Source organism: Zingiber officinale, chromosome 4B (genome assembly GCF_018446385.1).
Source record: "Zingiber officinale cultivar Zhangliang chromosome 4B, Zo_v1.1, whole genome shotgun sequence".
Taxonomy (NCBI): domain Eukaryota; kingdom Viridiplantae; phylum Streptophyta; class Magnoliopsida; order Zingiberales; family Zingiberaceae; genus Zingiber; species Zingiber officinale.
In genome coordinates this window covers 113,156,634-113,181,567 of record NC_055993.1, presented here as the reverse complement: position 1 = coordinate 113,181,567, position 24,934 = coordinate 113,156,634, and the positions used below count along the sequence as shown (strand labels likewise).

At 33.9% G+C, this 24,934-nt stretch overlaps 1 protein-coding gene across 16 annotated transcripts in view; it reads right to left on the bottom strand.

Moving 5' to 3' along the window:
* Positions 1 to 24,527, bottom strand: part of LOC121976088 — a 30,674-nt gene extending 6,147 nt beyond the window's left edge. The window contains exons 1-10 of one of the 16 annotated variants that reach the window (XR_006110517.1): positions 24,279 to 24,525; positions 16,923 to 17,000; positions 16,415 to 16,843; positions 16,150 to 16,350; positions 15,598 to 16,039; positions 7,429 to 7,489; positions 7,231 to 7,346; positions 7,093 to 7,125; positions 6,872 to 7,000; positions 5,254 to 6,719 (exon numbers count right to left, since the gene is read on the bottom strand). Coding sequence is in view for 7 of the 16 variants with exons in the window: in XM_042528087.1 (XP_042384021.1) it covers positions 5,254 to 5,344; positions 7,231 to 7,346; positions 7,429 to 7,489; positions 15,598 to 16,039; positions 16,150 to 16,350; positions 16,415 to 16,499 (996 nt within the window). In the remaining 9 variants the exon portion in view is untranslated. Of the gene's footprint in view, positions 1 to 5,253; positions 7,347 to 7,428; positions 9,428 to 15,597; positions 16,040 to 16,149; positions 16,371 to 16,414; positions 16,844 to 16,922; positions 17,001 to 17,106; positions 17,178 to 23,529; positions 23,601 to 24,278 lie in introns of those variants that run through there. The other 15 variants (XM_042528087.1, XR_006110515.1, XR_006110516.1 and 12 more) reach the window with 15 other exon arrangements.
* Positions 24,528 to 24,934: the final 407 nt, after the last annotated feature.

Genomic DNA, 24,934 nt, shown 5'->3' with positions numbered 1-24,934 from the left:
AAGAGACAAATAGAGGGAATTTCGGATCAAAGTTTACATGCATTGATGGCCCAAACCATGAAAGTTAATTGCCACTTTCCTTCCATCGTTGGCCGTCATTGGTTGTTGCTACCTGATACAGGTTGTGATAAGTGGACCCAGAAGGTAACGTGGCAGTCAAAGTCTAGGTGATGAGGCGATCAAAGTCAAGGCGAGGGGGCAGTCATACTCTAGAAAGAGTAAAATCCCCTCATCCGACTTTGATTAAATCACCCGGTGCTAAGCTTCTTAGATTCCACCAGACCGAGTTATAATCCGGTCGGGGAAAGATGATCAACCCTTAAGCCGAGCGAACCGAGGAGTCTAGTGTCTCGAGAGCGGCCAGATCTTAAGGTGGTCAAGCTTAAGATAGGCTGGCTTCACATATCCGCCGGAATGACAAACTCACTCCACAACATACCAATCATAAGTGATAGTGTACATATGCATCCATCCAATCTCAAAGTCAGACGAGTATACATACCCTGCCCATATAAAAATCCGGCCGAGCAATGACATGACGTAGTTCAGCTCAATATACTAACCGAACTTCTCAGAACATAGCTATATCTCTAGGTAGCTCATTATAAGCCCGAGCGGGAAAAGGACGACCGGGCCTACAGTACCAATCCTCATATTACCACCCAGGCGGGATTTCAGTAAAGCATATTTTATCAGAAGGACTTCTAAGGAGCATGAGGCTCTATATTATTTCTTGAGCAGATTTCCAACATGACTAAGATATTATATCACTCTCAAACGAATGTCTCAAGGCTGCACAAAATATAACAAAGCAGCTTAAAGACTGGCCAAAATATACTCAGCAAATAGCAACACAACGAGGCAGTCGAATTAAGGACCAGCCGAGATACATGCAGTATAACACACGACAAAGCAACTTATGCAGAATGCAACTGAACAGCTCAATAAAAGTGACCTGCTTAAGGACCGGTCGGATTATATTCAGCCAACAATATCATCTTAACAAAGCGACCGACTTAAGGATAGGTCGGATTATATTCAGCCAACAATATCATCTTAATAGGGCGGTCGGCTTAAGGACCGGCCGGATTACATTCAGCCAATAGCATCATCCTAATAGGGCAGGCGGCTCAAAGCGACCGGCAGGATTATATTCAATTGACGACATCATCTCGACAAGGCGGTCGACTTAAGGATGGGCCGAATCATGTTCAACAGACAATATCCCAACAACTTGTCATAATAACAACTTTGTATCGGAAAATATTCTTCTAAAAACTTCTTCAAGGATCATCGTGTCTCCTATCAGCAACCAATAATAACAACATATTCCTTCAGCAACCCCGGCAATAACAGAAGCTATAAACGACAAAAGAGGTATACATGTGAGTAAAATAAAGACTCCTCGGACGATTATGGTGAATTACTTAACAAACTCTGACACATCTTGCCAGCTCATGATTGCGGAGGTTATGCAAGCTGGTATATAAAAGGGGAGTCTTCTTCGTGACGAAGGTACGCTTACATCTGCAACTCTACTCTCGCGCATACATTTTTACTATTCTTCATCCATTCGTTCAGACAAGGGCTGACTTGAGCGTTGAAGGGCCTTCGCCAGGGACTCCGCCTGGTTTCTAGGCGCTAGCGTTTTGTTGGATCATCTCCTTATGCGCAGGATTGAAGGAGAAGCTTGTTTCGGAGAGAAAGGTCCTCTGGGGGTCAATCCTTCATTCACTGTGGTCAACGCATTATCTCCGCAGCCCTCAGACAAGACACACAACCAAAACCCTGACTACCTTCTCCCCAAACAAAATATGTGAGTTATTACCTTGATGAGTGTAGTAATAATGTCAGTGCCCTAGTTTTATTATTGGATGCTGCTTGGTTGATCTTTGGGACTCCTGGATTTTCTATGTATGGGTGAGGAAACAGGTGACAACAAATAAAAAAAGGTTGTGTTACTTTTTGGTATAATCCATTAAAAACTTTAAATTCTATAGATTCAATACAATTCTAGCTGTTTTAATTTTTTTCTTCATATTTTTATTGCAATTCACTTGGCTGGATTTGTTGGTTATTAGTTTTCTTCATTTTTCATGCTACCATTCATTTTATATCACTTTAGATTCAATACAGTTTAGCTGTTTTGAATTTTTTTCATAGTTATATTGCAATTTACTTGGCTGGATTTATTGATTATTAGTTTTCTTCATTTCTCGTGCTACCATTCATCTTTTACTGAAAGTCCCAATTTTCTGATGTTGGATTACGAGAGTTATACGAATTTATCCAGGGCCCAATTAGTCCAGCATCAAAATACAATCTTTGTCTTGTCACATTTTTTGATGGTGTTCCTCCATTTATCTGCTCTTTGAAAAAAAAAATCTCTCTCTATATATATATATATATTCCTAGCTAATTAATACATTGTTTCTATGGTATTGTTACATTTGCTCAGTTTTCTGAACTTCATTCTTTTATAAAATTTCCCCAGCATAACATCTCATAAATTCTAGAAAGAGCAATTAAGATTGATTTAAAACAACCGATGACAGCAAAGTTTTTATTTCAGACTCTAAAAAGTGGAAACTTGGAGGAGTTGATGCAAAAACTAGAATCGTTTGTTTAATTCATGCATAATGATTTGCCTAGAACATTGCTCATAATATTGCTCTCAGGTATATATATAGTTTGTTGCCATTTCCTTGTACATGTACATTGTTAGATATCTATATAAAATAAATACCAAAATTTTATTGGCACGATACGGTATAGTATTAAAATTTAAAACCATATCATTCTTGTAGACTAAACTCAAGTACAACTCAAGATTTTAAACCTTGATTCGCATCAACCTAAATGCTCTAATCCTTGTCAACATCATTTCCTTTCACTAATTAATACAAGGATGGAATACAGCATAACAAAAGCCAGCTGCAACAAGCTAAATATGGACTAATAGTGAAGAACTTGAATCAATATATATTTTTAATGTTCTAGTGCAATAACTGAGAGAGCAACTAAGAGCATAAATGAGTTGGCAAAAGTCTAGAGTATGAACAATTAGGGAGTGAAATTTAGGAGAAAGAACTTTAGGAAAGCTGAAAATTTTGGTTCATACCATCTTAAGATTTGACCACCTCACATTTTAACTCCCCTTCACCATAGATGGAGTTAAGTATATTAAAGACCACAAATTACATTAAAGGCATCAACTAATACCATCCTAATTAACTGACTCAAGTTACAAAAGCAGCATTGAAGTTAAATGGAATGAAACTTGTGCATTGGTGATAGTAGTTGACTGATTCAGAAAGTAATGGTTAAGAGATGGAACAAGGAAGCTAGGAAATTTACGGTTAGATACTGTAATTTTCTTAGAAGATATTTGGTCAATAATGTTAGAAGTCGATATTTGACTAGTTCTTTGTCCTCCCTCTCACTGCATCATTTATCCTCCCTTCCGCCATCTATTCAGCTGCCATCATTTCTCCAGATAAGTAATGATATCTTGGACATTCGAAGTGCTACAACTAACACTTCTAGAAGAAATCAATCTTGTAGGCATTGTAGTTGATCCTTTTAAGGGCTCATCATAGGCAATCGTCTTTTCTTTTCCCTAAATTTACACTTTAAAATGTTCCTACAATGTTTGGCAACTTCCATATAAGATTGATTGGTCACCTTCAACATCCCCTAGTTTTCACCTAATTCTCGACATTAAAGTATAAAAAATATCTGGCTTTCTTGTCATTGGTATGGCAAGGGGAATGTTGGAACATCAACAGCAAGGCCTAGATAATGATAGGACATCCTTCCAGTCTTTCCATATGCTGGTTTAGATCCATAATTACCAAAGCCCATTTTTAGGCTTTTATGAAACTTCAATTAGAAGTCCTAGTTCTACTAACCATTTTTTCAGCCAAAGTTGAGCAACACACGCAATATACCTCTATAGTTGCTAATCATTTAAATGATATCATGTGTATAAATTATGGCTTAAAATTTCATATTGTATCGTTCTAATAAATTACGTCTTGATACTCTTCAGTATAAATAATCAATCATGTGTTGTTGTGCCAATTATGTATAAGTCTCATATTATGTTAGCATTCGACACCCCTTGACATGGCACAAATGCATCAAGATGAATTGAAATACTATTTGTTATATTACTTTTGTCCATATAAAGCAATGTTAAAAGTATAACATTTTAGAATGAATTCAAATAGTTGTGCCCTCCTCTTATTCTTCTTTTTCATATACTTTATCCCCATCCAATTCTCTACTAGCAACATACGTCAAAACACCAAAGTCCAAAACTCCAAGACGGTTCGACATTTTGAACCTTGAGTTAGGGTCTAGTTGAGTCATTTGCTATTGTTTAGGTATGGTGGGTTCAAATTGGATTTAATTTGAACACGGTCTGAAGGATTTAGAATCAAAACAAACTTATTTTAGTTTGGGCTATATTTTGTATTCAATTAAAAAAGTCTTAGAAAAAAATACTAATTTACTTTTGTCTCCCCTAAACCTATTGCACGTTCCTCATTGTCTTGCATGCGACGATGCTCTCTCTCGTGTGTGACGGCGCTCTCACTCATATGTGACACCAACGGCTCTCTCATAATATGGACTTTGTCACTACCCGCTCTCTCTCATCGTCTCTCTTGCAACACTGGAGTGGATTGAGCCATCGGTAGGTGATCTTCTTTCTCTCTCACTCTCAATCTCGCTCTCTCCCTCCCTTGCTTCTTCTTTCGAGCTTCCATGCCGATATCAATTGTTTCATGTCTCAGTATAAGAACATAATGAAAAATCTCAATTGTGCCGACCAACATAACACGAGATTTAAATCCATGGTTAATGTATACAGTAGTGTGAAATAAATGCACCCATTGAAGTAAAAATGTAGACGCATGAAAAAAAAAAAAGTAATTTATAAACTATTAAAAAGGTTAATCCTAGAAGAGAAACTTATTTGTGGTAAAAGAAAAGGGTATATCAACATGTACAAATGTCAAGAATCAATCCACAGGCACCTTATGATGGAGCATGACCTGTAATGAGATCATATAATTGAAAAAGAAATATCATAACTAATATTCATGAACATCTCAAACTAAGCTTCCACATTGCTAAAAATAAATATTAATGAACATTGTTCGGCAGAAAATTGTATTATTTGACTATACTTACAAAAAAATTAATTCAGTAAAAAGAAAAAAAAACATTATCTAGATGCAATTTAACCTGAGGAACAGCACAGTCAGCATGATCTGGATCCCAGGGAATTGCAGAAGAACAATCCCAGTCATCAGTTTGAAGCAGAAATAAGGGTGCTCTTCAACAAATTCACAGAAGATATTGTTACTAAATTTTAAATTCATTCCCGAGAAAGTAATGATGCAAAAAATTTAAATGGATATGTTTTTGAGGTTCAAAAAAAAAATTAGTTTCTTATCGTGTTAGTGTTGCATTAAATAACACATAAAACATTACATATCCTGTTCAGTTGATCATTCGATCACCAAAAATGTGTCTAATGACAAGATTCTTAAACTTAGGCCCAAACATATAACTCACATGTTAAGCCGAGAAAGTAAAAGAGAAACCAAAACAAAATAAACATACTGAATTAACAATGCAAGAAGGTCATTTGAGAATTGGTAAACCACCTAAGATTTTTATAGATATGTGCTATTTTATAGTTATTTGACTCTAAAGCACTTCAATCTAGAAAGTTTACTTCGGTGTCTTCTGCTTGTCACCATATTTTGACTTTTATATTGAGACAATATGAGAGACACATTTTGGCACCCAAAAAAAAAAGTATAAACTAAAGTATTTAGTGAACAATAGATTATCATATTCCATTCATGAACTTTTAATTATTTCATAACTACTTTAGGAGCCTCTATGTCCAATTTATTTGGTCATATTGTGAGAAAATTTATTCTAATACATGTTTATATAAATTACTAACTTATACAACCATTAATACAATTTTAAAATTAGAGCATAAGCTATTTTACTAAGAGACATTCTAAATCTACCATACATGTTGACTTTAACATAGGTCATATAGTTCATTTTTGGTTCAAGCAAATTCATTCACTATTGTCATTTCCACTGGACATGACTACATTGAACATCCTCCTCACCCACTATTGTCATTTCCACTGGACATGACTAACATTGAACATCCTCCTCACCCCGTGATTAGTCCAATAGAAGGGATGAATAAAAAGAAAGAGAATAAAGTTGAAGCTTAATTCCTCAAGAACTAAATGGAGAAATGAAATGCACAAATTCTCACTCTTTGAAATGGACAACAAAAGATAGATAATAATAAAAAAAACTATGCTTAATAGAGTTGGCAACACAATTATTTCTTATACTTGAAAGTGATTGGCTAACAAGATGATTACAACTCACTTGAAGCTGAAGTTGAGTTCTCTTTGATAGGGGAGAATAATATGGATTAGGAATTTGCTTGCAACTCCTAGATTCTTGTGAACTACACTCACTGTCTAAAAGACAGTTTTGAAGTCCTTATGGAGTAAATAAAGAAATAGAATATCTAGCAGGGTAGACATAAACCATGCAGCAAATTTTGTTGTCCTGAAGATTCTTCAAAGAAACTGCTTCGTAGATCACATCTTAGGCCGTATAGCATACGGCCATACACATTAAAGAACATTAAGACCGAAAGAGCACTACAACAAAAAGAAATCTTAATTTAAACCTTCAGCTAGGAATTAGAGTACGGTGTAATGTTTACAGAGACCTTACTCCCCTTGCAATAAGTAGAGAGTACATAGGAAGGAAATAGAAATACCAACCAAAGTATTAGATCAGCAGATCATACCAAGAAGAATATCAGAATTCCCAGGACATAAGTCAGCAGCCTAAACAGGATTTAAGTTCAATTGATTGTACAGCCAATGCCCAAACAGAGGTGCAACATTGTGTTGCACAAAGGCTGACTCTCACTTCTCTCCAAGACCATATGCAAACACCATAAGGATTTCATTGAACTATTTAAACTTCAGTCATAATATTAAACACTAAAGTTTCATAGAAACTCACCATGTTTGTCAAGGTTTGCCATCAATCACTACTCTATTTGTACTCCAATTGCAATCAACAATTATATTAGCATAGTCAAAGGAAAAAAAATATTATTACATAATAGAAATGGATAGAACATTACAAAAGATGACTTACCTGCGCCACTTTCCGCATATGGTTCCCTCATCATCATCACCACTATATACTATCTCACGGCACTGGATCCAATTACCCACAGAGTCAGATTTTGGTTGCTTGTTGAAGTTAGATGCCTATAGTGAGGCATATATATCAAAATAGGAATAGAAGACACCTTAAAAGTTTAACAGTAAAGATTAGTTTCTCAAGTCTTACAGTAAGACTACATTCAGCAAAATCCACTTCCAAAGGCTCCTCAAATGGATGGAATTCCTCACTACATACATGCATGTAGAAATAATGGCCCAAGCAGAAATGAGATTCGATAGCTATGCTGATATTAAACAAGAAAACTTGGTGCTAAAGAATTTATCTTTTGTTTCTATTTTCTAATTGTCATTCTCTGCAAGCCTAAGACAGAATTAAATACACTACGGATAATATGATACATCTTATAACTTTAAAGTATAGATTACATGATACAAGTAAACCAATGTGAACACACTTACACATCAAAGGGAAAATGCCAAGACCTGAGCCAAAAACCTGATAAACATGAGTAATACAGTGTTTCCCACAAGGGAAGGAAAGAAACTGTGGAAAAAAAGGTAGGGAAAATGCTCATACGTAAAGGATTGGAAAATATTTCTATAATTTTAGCTTTCTTGGAAGCTATGTAACTCAGACTCGAGAAGTCCATATTCATACAGGATACAAGTCTTAGATACATCACGCATGATTTTCTCAAAATGATAACACATTGACACATTAAAAAAGGTCCAAACTTAAGATACGGATAGCAGAACATCACTAATCTAAAAATTTAAAATATTAATATTTAATCAAATATTACCAAAAATCAATTTATATATATTAAAAGTTATATAACCTAATATTACATATAATAGATAGTAATTGTTATTATCAAGCATATATTTTATAACTTACATGTCAATTTATATAACTTTTAAAATGTGAATTTATATATTATAAATAGTAACATATAATAAGTTATATAAACTAACTTATAAAAGTTTTATTAAATAAGCCTTACAATTCTGCCCTATCCCTGATAACCATTAAGCATAACCCACCTCTAGTTCTGTTATATATCATATTTTGACATGAACACAACCTAAGAGCTATGATTGCAATAATGTTAATATCTAAGTCCAACACCAAGACTTCTAGAAAAGTATATTAGCTATTTAAGAGAGAGTGATATAATTCTTTAACCATGTAAAGACTACCCAGACATGTCACATGTAGTCACTCATATTGTCTATGGTCAACATAGTCGTTGTCATTACTATCACCGCCACCGTCGCCACCATGTGCACCATCAAATTATATTAGTTGTTTAGGAAAGGGTGAGCATGTATATTATCTAGGGTTGTCACTGAGTATGTTCATCTCATTTATTTAGGATCGACTAAAATGGATCTTACCACTCAATTCTAGGGGTTACAATTTAAGTTGTCATGTATTAATCATGTCATAAGCAGATCATGCCATTTTATAAACATAAACACTGTATATAATATAAAATCCATTATACATTTCTTAAAAATAATTTTACATGAACTAAAATTAATTAAACTCCTAAAAAGTTATATAACATAAAAAATTATTAGATTTAGTAAAATAATTTAACTTGGTAAACGATTCGATCCATGTCATCTGTTTGCATAATGTTATATTATTTCCAAGTATTGTCTCTGTTAATGGCACTTCAAATCAAGTAGGGTCATTTACATAAAAATTATTAGGTCTTGTCCAATATTATGAGCCTACTCGATTAAATATTAATACATATAGTCTCCCTCTAGAGTTGTCTGGAACCGAGAACTTTAAATATTTAGGATTATTTTTACAAAATAATAACGATGGAGAAATTGAGAGAGATGTCTTACATAAAATACAAGCAAGATGGTTGAAATGGAGGAGAGCGACAAGTATTTTATGTGACCGTAAAATACCTCTAAAATTTAAAAAAAAGTTCTACAAACCCACAGTTAAACCTACTATGCTATATGGAGTCGAATATTGGGCTATGACTCGAGCACGTGAGCAGAATATGAGAGTTGTAGAAATGAGAATGTTAAGGTGAATGTGTGAACATATGAGGATGGACATAATAAGAAATGAGAGCATTAGAGAGAAAGTCGGAGTTGTATCTATTGAGAGAAAACTCCGTGAAACACGTTTAAGATGGTACGAGCATATATTTAGACGACCAATAAATGGTTCAGTTAGGCGATGTGAAACTATGACAAACACACATATCAAACGAGGAAGAGGAGGACCAAACAAGACTTCGTTAACAACAATAAAATAAGATAAATTTAATTTAAGTATAGATGATGATATAATAGGAGATAGAGCTAAATGACATAAAAGAATCCATATAGCCGACCCCACCTAGTGGGATAAGGCTTGGTTGTTGTTGTTGTATAGTCTCCCTCTATCCCTTGGAACTTTTAATTTGATTCAATACTTGTAACTATAGAATGTATCGGTCAACATGTACATATCATCTTAGCTTTTTTATTTTTCATTTATTAGAGTTGCACCTAATTGTTCTCATATGTTCTCGTATATTAGTATTTTGTTAGTTTATACTAATTAATGATGCCACATATCCAGCTCAGACTATCAAAAAAATGTTTTGTCACTAATGTTTAACTTTGACGTACTATTTGCTTAAATAGATGATACTGGACAAAAATTGAACACTTTGTACACCCCAGCTGCCCAAGAAAGAATAACATGCAAATAGAAATTTTACAAATAACAATCATACAAGTACAAAAGTCATACTGGAGAACTATCCTATCCTTTACGATATTGACATTCTTGGTCAATAGATGGAAATTGCCAAAGATGAATAGAAGATAAAAAAAAAAAAACTAAACTAACAAGCTTTTTATGTAAAAATGTTTGTTCCATGTAGATATATTATTAGTCATAGTACAAAACAAAAGAGCAACTTATCTCACTTCTTTAAGATTCCATCTCACATGCCCAAACGATTTACTATCAAAAAGTAGTTTCATGAGGGCATGCCATATCCTTTCTTATTTTCACCGGGGTAAGGAACCATCTTCATGCAATGCACATCGCAAAGTTTATAGTTAGACTAACCATGAAATCAGAAACCATGACAGAAATGTGAAGAAATTAGAGGAAGATTGTGTCAACATAATAACTCAAGAGTCCTCATATCATGTATCATGTGAAACACAGTTGTCAATGAGCACTACTAAACATGCTGCCTTTTTTGCCTTGCTTGTAGCTCATGCTGATGAACACTCCATGTTTTACAAATGGGCCCAGGAGATCTACCCATGTATGTTAACAGTAAATCCACAGTGAGACACAAAAGGAAATACAATGTTTTCAAGTATAATATATAAGGAGCCTGTGATAGAGTACTAGTCTTCTGGTGGTTTTACACTCATTGCATGAAATTGTTGGACACTCAATAATCAATAATATGAAGATATTTTTCATATATATAAACTAATTAGATAAAACCCACCGATATCAATCTCAAGCCAAGATAAAAAGGATGAAGGTTGTGCGTTTGACTTTCTTGGCAAAAGTTCAATGAATGGATCCATAAAACTATTATGTTAATGGTAAGTTATTCCCCAAAAGGAACGCGTTGCAGTGTCCGGCTGTAATAAGGACCGTTGTATTTTCATGGGAACTTGAGTGTAATATTAAATATGCCAGAGTTTTCAAACCAAAAGTTGGATAAGAATAAATATTATTAGAAAACTAATTGTCTAAAATTTGAAACATAGAACTTAGAAACGCTCATTGATAAAGCAATGGAAGGAGTAGATACCACGATTAGGAAAAGAATTGATATTGTGTATATACAAGAGATAAAATGGATAGAAAAGAAGATAAAGATCATAGCGAATTCAAATTTTAAATTATGGTATACAAGGAGTAAAATAAGAAATGAAGTAGAAATTGTTGGATAGGATTATATCTCTCGAGATAGTAATGGTGAAATAAATTATTAATATAATTAGCAATTATGCACCTAAAGTAGGATTAAATGACACACCAAATCTAGATTTTGAGATGACCTAGATGAAGGAATTACAAAATATTTTGCCGACCCAAATGATTTTAATAAAAGGAGTGAAAAATGAGGATAATAGGGTGCATGAAGGTTATAGGTTTGGAACAAGAAATGAAGAAAGAAAAACTATATTGGAATTTGTGATAACATATAAACTTATACTAGCTAATACATTTTTCAAGAAAAGAGAAAAAGAAAAACAATTGACCAAGTTCAAAAGTGGGAATAATAAATCGTAAATTGGCTTTCTTATGGTTAAGAAAAATGATAAAAAAAATTTATAAAAATTATAAAATCAAACTTAACTACTCAACGGAATTTAGTAGTCTTGGATATGCATCTCAAGTATAGTATCAATAGAAGAAAAATGTGCACAACTCCTAAAATTAAGTGGTGGAAGTAAAGGATGAGAAATAAAATATATCTAGGAAGGAGTAGGAGTACAAGTATTAGGAAAAATACATAGTGACTCAAATACAACATGGGACAAGATGATATTAAAATTGAAAATAATAACCCAAAGTGTACTCAAATAAACGTGCACCACCAAATAAAGAATTTTAGTGATAGAATGAAAATGTGCAAGAGAAAGTAAAGGAAAAAAAAGGAATAACCTATAAGGTACTATACACTTGTAAAAACGAGAAACACTTTAAAAAAGTATAAAGTAACCAAGAAAGATGTAAAAAAAATAGTGAATGAAGCCAAGAATGAAACTTTTAAATGCTTATTGTTGGTGCAATCAACTCTATAGTTTTGATGTTTGTTTGACAATATGTTTAATGGAGTCTAATCAGTTCAAGGTTGACTGGATGACTAGCAAGAATAGGATGAGAAGTCTACCGAGTGACTAGTCCTAACTGCGGTTAGGCAAAGGAAGTCCTAGTCATGGCTAGGGAAATTTCGGTAGATCGTGGAAATTAGGTAGGATTTGGTAGGTCTGGAGGACCCGATATCGAATCCCTGGTGGGCCAATTTGATGCTGAGTCATGGTGAGTGAAGTCAGGTGGTGAAACCCCTACAGGAGGTAACCCAAGGTCCTGGTGAGTGAAGTTAGGTGGTGAAAACCCTAGGGGAGGTAATCCTAGGTCTTGGTGAGTGAAGCCAGATGGTGAAAACCCCAAGGGAGGTAACCCTAGGTCTTGGTGAGTGAAGCCAAATTGTAGAAACCCTAAGGGGAGGTAACCTTAGGTAACAAGAAGTCTTAGAGCAGTAAACTCCAAATAAGGTTGATCGAAAGGTTTCCAGTCGACTGTACCTCCCTAGGTCCTGGTGAGTGAAGCCAAGTGGTAGAAATCCTAGGGGGAGGTAACCTTAGATAACGAAAAGTCTTAGAACATAAACCCCAAGCAAGGTTGATCGAAAGGTTTCCAGTCGACCGCGCGGTCGACCGGACAAGTATATCTTAGTAAATTTAAGTTTAATTTTACCATAGTATTTTACATTACTATTATTGTTGTTGGCTAATTTAGTATTGTAGCAAAGTCTTAGTGGATCAAGTGATCAAACACTAAGCAGAGAAAGTCCGAACAGGTATGGAGGGTCAAATGTTTGGCAGATAGGTTGAGGTAAGCAACTGGAGTGGAGCGACGGGAGGGCGTGTCCCTGGAAAGGACAAATCCTAGGTCGATAGTCCAACTAAAGAAATCGGGAGGTTTCCAATTTGAGATCAAGACAGGAGATAAAGATAGGTTTTACTATCTTTTCCTATTCATGCATTATTACACTATACTAACTCTATTTTGCAAAGTATTTTATACTTATGGAAGTAACTCTGTTTTGCAAAACCAGAAGGATCGGTCGACCAAACAAGAGATTTTGTCTACCAAACCTAACTGACTTAGCACAGAGTTCATGTCGAGCAGAATAAATTTGGTATACATGAGGATCGATTGACGGAATCCATCTATCAGTCGACCGAACCTATTATGACAAGCACGCAGATCACGATCTCTGCAACAAAGGAAATACAGGGATCGATCAAATGATCATTAAGTGCTCTTAATTACGCAAAGATTAGATCTCAGCAAAGAAAGAAGGGAGCTTGTTCCGTCGATCGATAGGGAGATAAGTCGACCAAACGGATCAGTCGACTGAATAACTTATATAAAGGCTTCAAGATCTGAGTCGAGCGATTAACTTTTTCTGTGCAATCCACTGTTACATTTTGTTCGTGCTTCTACTGTTCTGTGCCTTAACTTCACGTGCAAGCTACTACGCCGAGAAGTGCCGACGAGCTTCATCATCTATTCTTTGTCGGTATACTTTACATTTTAGCTTGCATTATTTACCAAAAGATAGTAGTGTGTTACTATCATTCTTTTTCAATGTACGAATTGCTTTTTTCCAAAGGTTTCGGAAAGAAGGATTATAGTGAATTGCCCAACGATGCGATCAAGGATCGCGAATCTTGGAGTAGGAATCGTCATAGGCACCGAACCAAGTAATCGAACTTGTCTATCTTTTATTACTTTATTTTCACTGCTACTTTGATATTTGTTTTAAGAATCAATACGAAAAGAAAGGTTTTTAAACGAACAATATTCACCCCTCCTCTATCGTCTCTACTTGATCCTTCACTTATATCGAAAATTAGATACAAAAGAAAGAAAAAGAAACATTTATAGAATAATAAATGGAGAGAGAGAAATCTTATCCAAATAAAATGTATTAAAGTTGAATGCAATATGGTACTATTAAATGATGAGGAAATAAAAGAACGATAAAAGTATTTTCATTAACTTTTTAATCAAGATTTAGGTGATCAACTTAATTTAGGTAATTTATGCAGATCAAAAGAGTAATAAAATGTTAAATTTTTATCATAGAATTCAATCTTTAGAATAAAAAAGGTTTTAAATGTAATGCAATATGAAAAGTAGTTCTACTAATGATATTCTGATAGAAGTATGAAAGTATATAGGGAAGCAAGGTATTGAATGACTTATGAAGTTGTTCAACCAGATATTGAAAACAAAAAAAAATGTCTCACGAGAACAAGTACTCTAATTCCCTTATATAATAATAAAGGAGACATAAAATTGTGCAAACTATAGGGGTATTAAACTAATGAATCATATTATGAAATTTGGAAATGCGCAATGGAAAAAAAAGACTATCAAAAATCAATTTAGGTTTATGCTTAGATGATCAATTGAAAAGTATTGGGACAGAAGCGAGACTTACACATAATATTCGTTAACCTAGAAAAAACTTATGATAGAGTCTTAAGAGAAATTATATGGAGAATTCTAGAAAAAAAATGGTGTTAGTATAGCGTATATTAAACTAATTAAGGATATGTATGAGGATATAATGACAAGAGTAAGATTTCAAGCAGATTAACCAAAACGTTTCCTAAAAAGATAGAGTTCAATTAAGGATCAGCTCTGAGTTTCTATCTTTTTACACTAATAATGGATGAACTCACTAAACACATCCAAGATATAGTACTGTGGTGCATGTTGTTTGCAAATAATATTATTTTGATAGATGAGGCACATGGAGACATGGAGTAAATGTTAAACTCTAATCTTGGCAGGAAATGCTAGAAGTAAAAGATTTTAGGCTTAGTCTAGTAAAGACATAATATATAAAATTTAATTTTAATAATATTAAACATAATGAGACAATTGTTAAGATAGGAAATAACAAATTGTTTGTAGCAAAAGCTTTAAGTATTTAGGATCATTTTTTAAAAGAATGGAGGGATTGAGAGATGTCTTACATAGAATACAAGCAGTTAAAATAAAGGAGAGTGTCAGGTGTTCTTTGTGATCGTAAAGTAATTCTAAAACTCAAAAGAAAGTTCTATAAAATGGTAATTAGACCTGGTATTTATATGGAGTTGGACTATGACTCGAGTTAAAAGATGAGTTGTAGAGATGAGGATATTAAGGTGAATGTGTGAACATATTAGGATGAACAGAATAAGCAATAAAAATATTAGAGAGAATTGGGGGTGCACCTATTGAGGGAACTCCAGAAAATAAATTTAAGATGGTATGAACATGTATTTTGATAACTACTAAATGCTCCAATTATACGATATGAAAATACACACATCAAACGAGGAAGACAAAATAAAAACTTGGTTAGCAATAATAAAACAAGATAAAATTTATTAAAATATAAATGATGATATAATAGGAGCTAAAGCTCAATGGCGTAAAATGATTCATATAGCCGACCCTACTGGAACCTAGTGAGATAAGGCTTGGTTGTTATTGTTGTTATTAACTAATTAGATACTTTTGAGAAATAAATAAGGTATTAACAAGACATACTCTGGTACTGGACCAGACCACTCTGAAACTTCTGCTTGAAAATCTTTACCAATTCGAACCCCAGTTGTATAAGGCAATTTGTCTCGCAAGATAAATGCTATAGAGCTCAAATCTCCACAAGATATACTTAATCCTTGCTCAGGGACATTTGGTTTGTTTCTTGAACAAGGTTGACAATTCCATTCATCTATTGGTATCTTGTTTATCTTAGGATTCAAACAATTAATATGAAATGCTTCTTCACATAGGTCACAAATTAGCATTCCTGATGGACTTCCAGATTGATAGCATAGCTTGCACAATAGATTAGACTTGGAAGTTAGTCCATCTATGACCTCAAGAGAAACACAAGAAACACTTTCAGAAGTTACTCCAAGCAATCCATGACTTTTAAGAATGAATATGCACAGCTCCTTTGTTGAATGGAAGTCACCCATCGATTCTGCAATGACATCATGCAATGAAAAATACTCCACTTCACTATTCACAAAATATGAACTGTGATTGGATTTTTAACATTAAAAATCTGTCTCTTATGATACCCATTGTCACCTAAATCAAGCTTTTGAAATTTTGTGATGGATAATTCAGCATGGACTTTGTTTCCTCCAGTAGCTTCATTCCCAGGACTATCATTTGAATCAACTAATTCACCTGCAGTAAGATTTATCTGCTTGACATAAGGGGTTCCAATTAGATCCTCGAGATGGTGACAGTCATAATTGTTTCCATTCTCAATGGCCTTGTCAGAACCTGCAAAATTCATTTTATTCCTGTGAAGCCCATTATTTTGTAATACTATAATGGAAAAAATTACCTCCTACAGCATCTTCAGACAGAATTGCAACATCAAACTTCTGAAACTTCCTACGTTTGCATACACAACTATCTGTTTCACTCATGATCCTCAAGTACAATTCATTTGTGATTGAAATATTAGGGAAAAAATGCCCTTCTACTTGTTGTGACAAGTTGGATTGCTTTCTTCATCTTCAATAGCTTCCCATGTTCCATGGCATACATCACAAGTAAGAGAATTCTCCCCAGTTTCACTTTTATGGGATGAGAAGTATAGTCTCAAGTTTTAGTGTTTCTCTTGTGAGATACAAACAATGATGAGACAGTCTGCATCAACATTTGAGTTATTGTAGTGCTATAGCTACATCTTGGGGTCATTAGATTTTTCACATTTATGGAATGTGCCCTTAGCAAATATATGATATTCCAGAAGTGGAAAATGTATATCCTGAAATGAGCAGGCAATAGGATAAATCCACAACACCATAAAGTTAAATGGCTTACCTTATATAGATACAGAAATATACCAGTTGAATTAGGTAGCTCTTGAAGACTATTTTTCCAAGATCAACTTTGTAAATGGTTTTACACAGCCATTGAAGATTCTGAAGAAAAACATATCATCACAAACACTAACAAAATAGAAAAACCTTGACACATAATGCTAGAGTCAGAAATTAGCTAATAATTAACATGCATTGGAAAGATTACCATGTATAGTGCATAACAATATCAAGTCTTCGACTTATAATGTGCTATTTGGTCACAACAAATTCATCACTCTCACCCATGCAAAAGAAATAACAAAAATTAGCTGGTTTAATTATTGTGGACATTAGGTAAAATCTCAAACTTGGTAAGTTGGCAGGCATAAACTTAAAGAACGTATAATATTTGTTTTAATGTGCTTCAATTTGCACTAGTTAAAATTTTTAATGAAATTCACTGAGTTAACAACAAACTTATTGTAAATATCTTTAAGATCATTGTACTAGAGAAATATAGATCAACTATTAATTTCTTCCTTTTGGAACTTGGATTTATCTACTTAAAGCTTAATTTTTTGACATGCCTCTTTCAGTGGTGGATCTAGGACCCAAGGGTCAATGGGTGCAAAACTATTACTCTAGAAAATAATGGTCATCTAAATATTAAACTAGAATTACATCATATCTTTTTTCTTTTTACTGCAGTATCTGTTTCCTGCACTATCTTTTTTCTTTTTACCTACATTATATAATATAAAATTTTAGAGTTAGATAGGTGCAAATTCATATATTAGGAAAACTTCTTGGTCGATCATGTTTTTTGAGATTATAAATGAATATTTTTAAAAACATTTTACAAATTAAACTTTTTAAATGAAATGCAATAATAATGAAATATTGAATTATCAAATCATTCTAGCAAATTATAGAACTATAAAAAAGTTAAATGAAATAATCAACCAATCTTTGAAAAGTTTACAAAAAATTATGGAGAACAATCATAATAAAAAAATTTAACTCACTGAGAAAGAAAATTTAAAACAAAGAAATATGGAAATAGCATTTAACTAGGCTAATAAAATTATAAGTAAAAGATTTTTTTTTCTTTTAAAAACATGGTTAATTAGATGCATGGATTCAATATCATGTCATGTTCGGAATGGTGTCACAAATAATGCCGTGACCTCGGACGTCCTCCGGAGGTCATGGCTGCCTCCGATTTTTTTTAAATAAATTTATGTATGTATTTATTTTCATTTCTATTTTAAAATTTTTTATTTTAAAAAAGTATATTTATTTATTATTTTTCATTTCTAACTGTTAACTTAAACTCCTTTTTTTGTCTTTTGATTTTTTTTCTCATTAATCCGTTAATTTTTTCCTTCTTTATTTTTTTCCCTCCTGCATCCATCCACAAGGATAAACAGAGAGGTACAAAAACCTCTTTAGCTCTTTAACAATGGTTGATTTTTTTCATAAATCTATTTATAAAAAAAAAAAATCCCTCTTAAATGATGATTAATCTTTTCTCTTTATTTATCCATAAGGTAAATCAAAAAAAAAATAAACCTCTTTACGATGGTGGTAACAAATTGTTACAAATAAATAAATAATATAATATAATATAATATAATATAATTTTCTAACCTTATAAAATATGCTACTATAAATTAAATTATTAGTTCAATTCATTCATAAAACATTACTTTGTATTTAACACTAGCTAGGAACCTAACACACTCTCCAACCTTTTTCATCTAAGTTTGGAATTGGGTTTGGCGATTTTACTGTCAATTAAATTATTATATATAAAAATTTAGTTTAATTTTAAATTGATCAAAATAAATCCAAATTCAATTCAATTTAAATCTATTTGATCATGTCATGTCTATTTGATGGGTTTTAACTAATCCTAAATTAATTTTTACTCAATAAACATAAAAAATTTTATGAGATAATGTCAAAGTTTAAACTCAACTTTCAACATCTCAAAATATAACTTAAATATTTATAATGATCACATATTAATAAAAAAAATAATCAATATATTTATATCTAATGAAGTGCAAAATCATATCGACACAGCATGATATGATACCGAAACTAGGGGTGTAAACGAATCGAATCGAGCCGAATATATAGAAAAACTTAAGGCTCGAATTCGGGTCGAAATAGGTATATTCGAGTTCAAGCTCGATTCGAAGCTCGAAAAATTCAAAATGTTTAGTTCGAGTTCGGTTCGAATTAGGGCTCGGGTTCGAGTTCGGCTCGAAATATTCGAACATGTTCGCGAACTATTCGAATTATTGCTCGAAAATAAGTTCGAAAGGCTCGAAATTTATTTATTTAATATATATTTAACTTATATTAATAAATATTAAGGCTCGCGAGCGGCTCGAACAATATAATTTGGGCTCGAGTTTGGCTCGAAAAAAAGTTCGAACATGTTCGAGTTCGGCTCGAATTCGATAAATTCGAATACGAATCAAATATTTTTTGAGCCAGCTCGAAAAGCTCGCGAGCTGGCTCGAAAAGCTCGCAAGCCGACTCGATTCGTTTGCAGCCCTAACCGAAACTGTATCATTCCAATTATAAATGGAAATTTTGGCATGGCTCAAAATTTTAAACTTTGATTAGATGTGATGTATATAAATATCATCGTGTAGACAAATTAACTAATAAATATTTAAAAAGAAAGGGAGTTTTGGCACAACGATAAAGTTGCTATCATGTGACCTTGATGTCATGGGTTCGAGTCACAAAAACAACCTCTAGCAAAATGCAAGCTAAGACTACGTACAATATACTCAATAGTAAGTATCTATGATAATCAAATCATAAGAAAAATAATAATTAATATATTTATATCTAATGAAGTATCAAAATCATATCGGCACGACACAATATGGTACTATGTTGGATGCTTAGAATTGGTCAGATTAGTCCTCCAAGGTGTAGAATGTTATTGGCTCTCCATTCTTCCCATACTGAGTGGGGTGATTGATAAAACCTATGGAATTTGTCGGACTTTCGTTTGGTCTTCCATACACCCATCAATCTCTTGGGGCTAAGATGTGCCTCTCGAAGCCAGAGAGAGGTTATGTACTTCGGGATTTACAAGCATGGAATAATGCCTTATTATGCAAGACACTATGGAATATACAATGCAAGACAGATTCATTATGGGTGCAATGGTCCATCATCACTACGTTAAAAGAACGAATTTCTAGCAATGGCATTTGAAAGCCTCGGATTCTCCCTTGGCTAAGCGACTTGTTGATATTCGAGATCAGTTGGTTCAGGGGCTGAACGGACAAGGAACAACAAACATAAAGTTGTTGGAATGTTTTGCTGTACAGAAAAATGGGACAGCCAATGCATGTGAGTTCGTCCGGCCAAAGGGACCAGCGCTAACTTGGGCATCACTGATTTGGAAACCAGGAATATTGCCCAAACATCATTTTTTTTTGTTTGGCTACTTGCTCATGAGAAGCTATGCATATGAGTCTTACAAGAGTTGTGCATTATGTCGGCAAGTGGACGAAACAAATGCACACATTTTATTTAAGTGCTCCATTATCCGAGCTAACAAGGTAAGAAGATGGCTTAACATTCAATATGAGGCCCGAATGATTGGAAGATTGATGCAGATTTTCCAGCAGCATTATAGAGGCAACCAGCGCATTATGAAGGCGCGATACCTAGCGATTTCATGCATGATTTATCTTTTGCGGGAATGTCACAATAGATGTCATTTTGAGAATGATATACCTGATATTGATAGGATCAATGTTTGAAGTGTCGAGTCGTACCACCCAAAATCGTCAAAATTTACCGTTCCAGTGCGGAAGCGAAACCGGCACCACACGCTAATAAATTTCGCGTGCATCATCTGCGCGCGATAGACGATCATGGGATGCCTTTGTGCCGTCGAAAGTGTTCGGCGAAGCTTCCGACACCACCAGAAGCAACCCACGACGCTTCCGGCGCTACCAGAAGCGACCCGCGACGCTTCCAGGGCTGCCAGAAGCGACCCGCGACGATTTCAACGGCGTTGGAAGTGTCACGGGGCGCCTCCGCCGCGTCATAGGTTGCCTCTGGTGGCGCCGGAAGAGTCGCACGACCTCCGCTGCCACCCGAAGCATGGCGCAACGCCTCCGCTAGCACCGAAAGCATCACGCGGTGCCTCCACAGTGCCGGAAGCGTCGCAGGACACTTCACCGCCTCGCGCCGATCGCGCGATGGTGCGATTGTGCATACTGTTTATGAAGAGAAAAAAAGATTTAATTAATTTAAACAATTCCCAACTGAGGTGATATTTCGAATAGGCTTTCATAAACCCTAATTAAATTATCCCTATAAAATATATAAAAATATATTTAAAATTTAAAAAAATATATATATTAATTGATAGTATAAAAAAATTCTTTTTTTACTATTTTAAATTTTATTTAAAAATTCTAATAAATCATATTTATATTCTAATAATTTATTATTAATATTATTTTATATTTTTTTACTATTTAATTTATATTTTGATATTTTGTACTATTTTAAATATATATTATTTAAACTAACAATTAATTTATATAATTATGATATATCAATTTTAATTCAAGTTATTAATAATCTTTAAAGAAAATTATATTTAATTATTTTTTCTAACCATGTTAAGTTGTTCAAATAACTTATACAAAATCAATTTACAATTTTTTTAAATTATACACAATAAATATATTTATCTAAAAATTACTATAAAGGGTAGCCTGGTGCACGAAACTCCCGCCATGCGGGGTCCCGGGGAATGATCCATTATACACAACCTTATCCTATTTTTTGCAAGAGACTGTTTCCAGGATTCGAACTCGTGACCTTTAGGTCACAAAGCAACAACTTTACCATTGCACCAAGGCTCTCCTTCCTATCTAACAATTACTATATATAAATAAAAAAAATACTGAAATTGTATCAACAAGGCACAATACGATACTGAAACTGTATCGTTCCAGTCTGAAACCAAAACTTCGACACGGGTCGAGCTTTTAAACCTTGGATAGGATGTTCCACAAACTACAGACGCATGTCTACCGGTTTGTGGATCTTAATTGATTGTATGTCTTATTGTATGTTAGTTTGACACCTATATATATTTACCTTTCCAAAAAAAAAAAAAAGTGATCCGACCCTCCCCGGGACCACGCACTGGTGAGAGCTTCGTACACCGGGTTACCTTTTAGAAATATTTAAAAACTATGGTATTAATAACTACACTTATTAAAACTTAAACCACTAGTACCTTTTAAATCCACATATGCACCAACAAGTACAACAATAAATATTGAACAATGGCTTCAATCATATAAATAGTTTATATAGTATTGCAGTGCAACTATTAGAAGACCTTATTTTCTTGATTTCATTGGCTACAATTGCACCCCACTTAGGTATATGTAGATCTACTGTGCCACTTTAGTGAACACCACAAGTCCAGACTACACAATTAACTATGGTTGTTACTGACACTAGTATTTGATTGAATCAACTGGGTTCTGGATTAAAACTAATCAGATTAGTCTCCATTTCAGATTTCCTTTTAGGCATTCGATCAAGTTTTCACTATTCAATGATAAAGTGTAGTTCGATTTTGGAATTTGTTGAGGAAAGTTGACTAGACGGATGGTACTTTAAGCAATTGTTATCTATTTTTTATAATTCAAAACTCCTGAGAATTTTCAGAATTAAACTGAAGTTGGATACAATTTTAGGTAGACAAAAGAATGCAAACTTTCCTCTTTTTTTTTTTTTTTGATATCCCAAGTGTCCGGATTTGACCCGAGTTTGCCTACCAATTAAATCTAGAGATCGGCTTATACACATTCAGAAGTTGACCTCTAGAATATTCGTCTCATTTAGAATTTGAACTCTGATCCTCTTATTATTCCTCTGAGGGTTTTACCACTGCATCACACACGTGGGAGCGAATGTAAACCTTTCTTAAACGTATGCATGATGGAGGAGTTATTAAAGTAGATAATGTTTTAAAAAGACACCTCAGTAGACACATATGTGAACATCTAGGCATATATAGTAAGGCACTGCATCGCATATGGCATATGCAGTCTCACATGTGGTAGGCTTCAATATGCAAGACATCTTTGATGCTACATATGTAGCCCACATACCAAAATCTAGTTCATTCAAACTAGTTTGGGATGAACCATACTAAATAGAAACCTTAGTTATAGGGGTTTTATGATGTTAATAATAAAAACATTTTTATGATGTCATTCATTCACATCAAAATATTAGTATTTTTTATTGCAGAACACTTATAAGCTAAGGTTTCAGTGTGGTAACCATGTTTAAACATCTTTATCGATATAACTTCTAGTACTTTCCAACTAACAACCAAAAAATGTGCCTGCAATCAGCAAATGCAGCAAGTAAACCATATACTACCTACATGTGCTATGCTTTTTGAAACATTTAAAGTAGCACATACTCAATGGTTTCCCATTACAATGTAGGCAAATTGACATTGCAATGTAGGAAAAAATTCCCCCAGATTTTTTACTCATTAATAAAGAAAGGACAATTTACACAATAATTAACAAATTACTACATCTAGCCTGTTAAACAAATTTACCTATGCTATTAGGATAGAATTGGAACATTATGGAAGAACAGCAGTTAATTGCAACAGAAGTAGGTCAGAGACTGCAAAAAATGTTTGTGTTGTTACTAATAATCAACCTTTCAAATTTAAACAAAATTTAAGAGAAGCAACAGGAAATACATAAAGATGCCTAACCCAGACTACTTTTACTTAACAATTGCATAGCTCAAAGTCAAAACCAACAATCCATGTTTTATATCATCTAATCAGCTTCAGATTTCAAAGATATTAACGCATCTAGCTAATCATTTCATGTATAAGTTTAGAGTATGGTTTGCTTATTCAATAAGGATATATAAACCTTTCATGCATGCATTCATCATGTGGGAATATAAATGGTTGAAGTGGTACGTATTATGCAGATAAGCTGTAAATTCAACTGTCCTGATTAAATACAAGAGAGAGAAAAAATAGCCCTAAAGGGTGATAGAAAACCATTACATATCACATAAGTCATTAACAATCAATCTGTACTTATTTTATCACGTGGGTATAATCAGTTAGCTACAAAGATCAAGATATCATGGTTGTTGATCTACGATAGCAGATGCTTTACCCAGAAGTGAATCTTTTTATTGCTTAGGAGTGAACAAGAAACCTAGTTAATTTTATCCTGAACCTTTTTATATGGCCAAGATTGATTCACAAAGACTTATACTCAAGAACACAACATGAAGTGATGCGAGGAAAATGAACAGAAGAGCCGCGTAGTTGCTTACCACGGATGGTTGGAACAGGATTGGAGAAAGGCGTCAGAACGAAAAGATCAAGAGAAATGAGGGAGAGTCTACTGAAATGTTCACAAATGATGAGGATGCTGCGCGGCTCGATTGGGATCAGGGACGGAGGAGGTGGAAGCGAAGGGACGGAGGCGGCAACTGGCGAGGCGCCGGCCAGCGAAAAGGGTCTACTGAATTGAGCCGGGTCTCGGCCTGGGCCTGTACGAATTGGGCCCTTCGGCGAGCTGGGCACTGCTTGGATCTTGATCTGTATGGTGCACGTGGGTCAATGCCCACGACAAAGCAGGCGGAGTTATTTCAAAATATATAAATAGTAATAATAATAATATATTTTTTTACCGAACCAAGTGGATAAATTTCTAAAATACTCAAATCATATTCTATAATTTTAAAATTATCAAACCATGTACCCACTTTCTATTTTACCCTCATCCTCAAATTAATTTGATTGAATTTTTTTTTCTAATCAACTAATTTTTTTTCAATCGAATCGATTCTTTTTTGTGTATTCAAAAAATCTATTAGTTAGTTTCGATCAAAACCAACTGATGGATATAGAAATCTTAAAATGACATGAAATCGATTCTTATGTGTTCATCTAGTTCTCTTGTTTGTAAAAATACTATCAAACATCA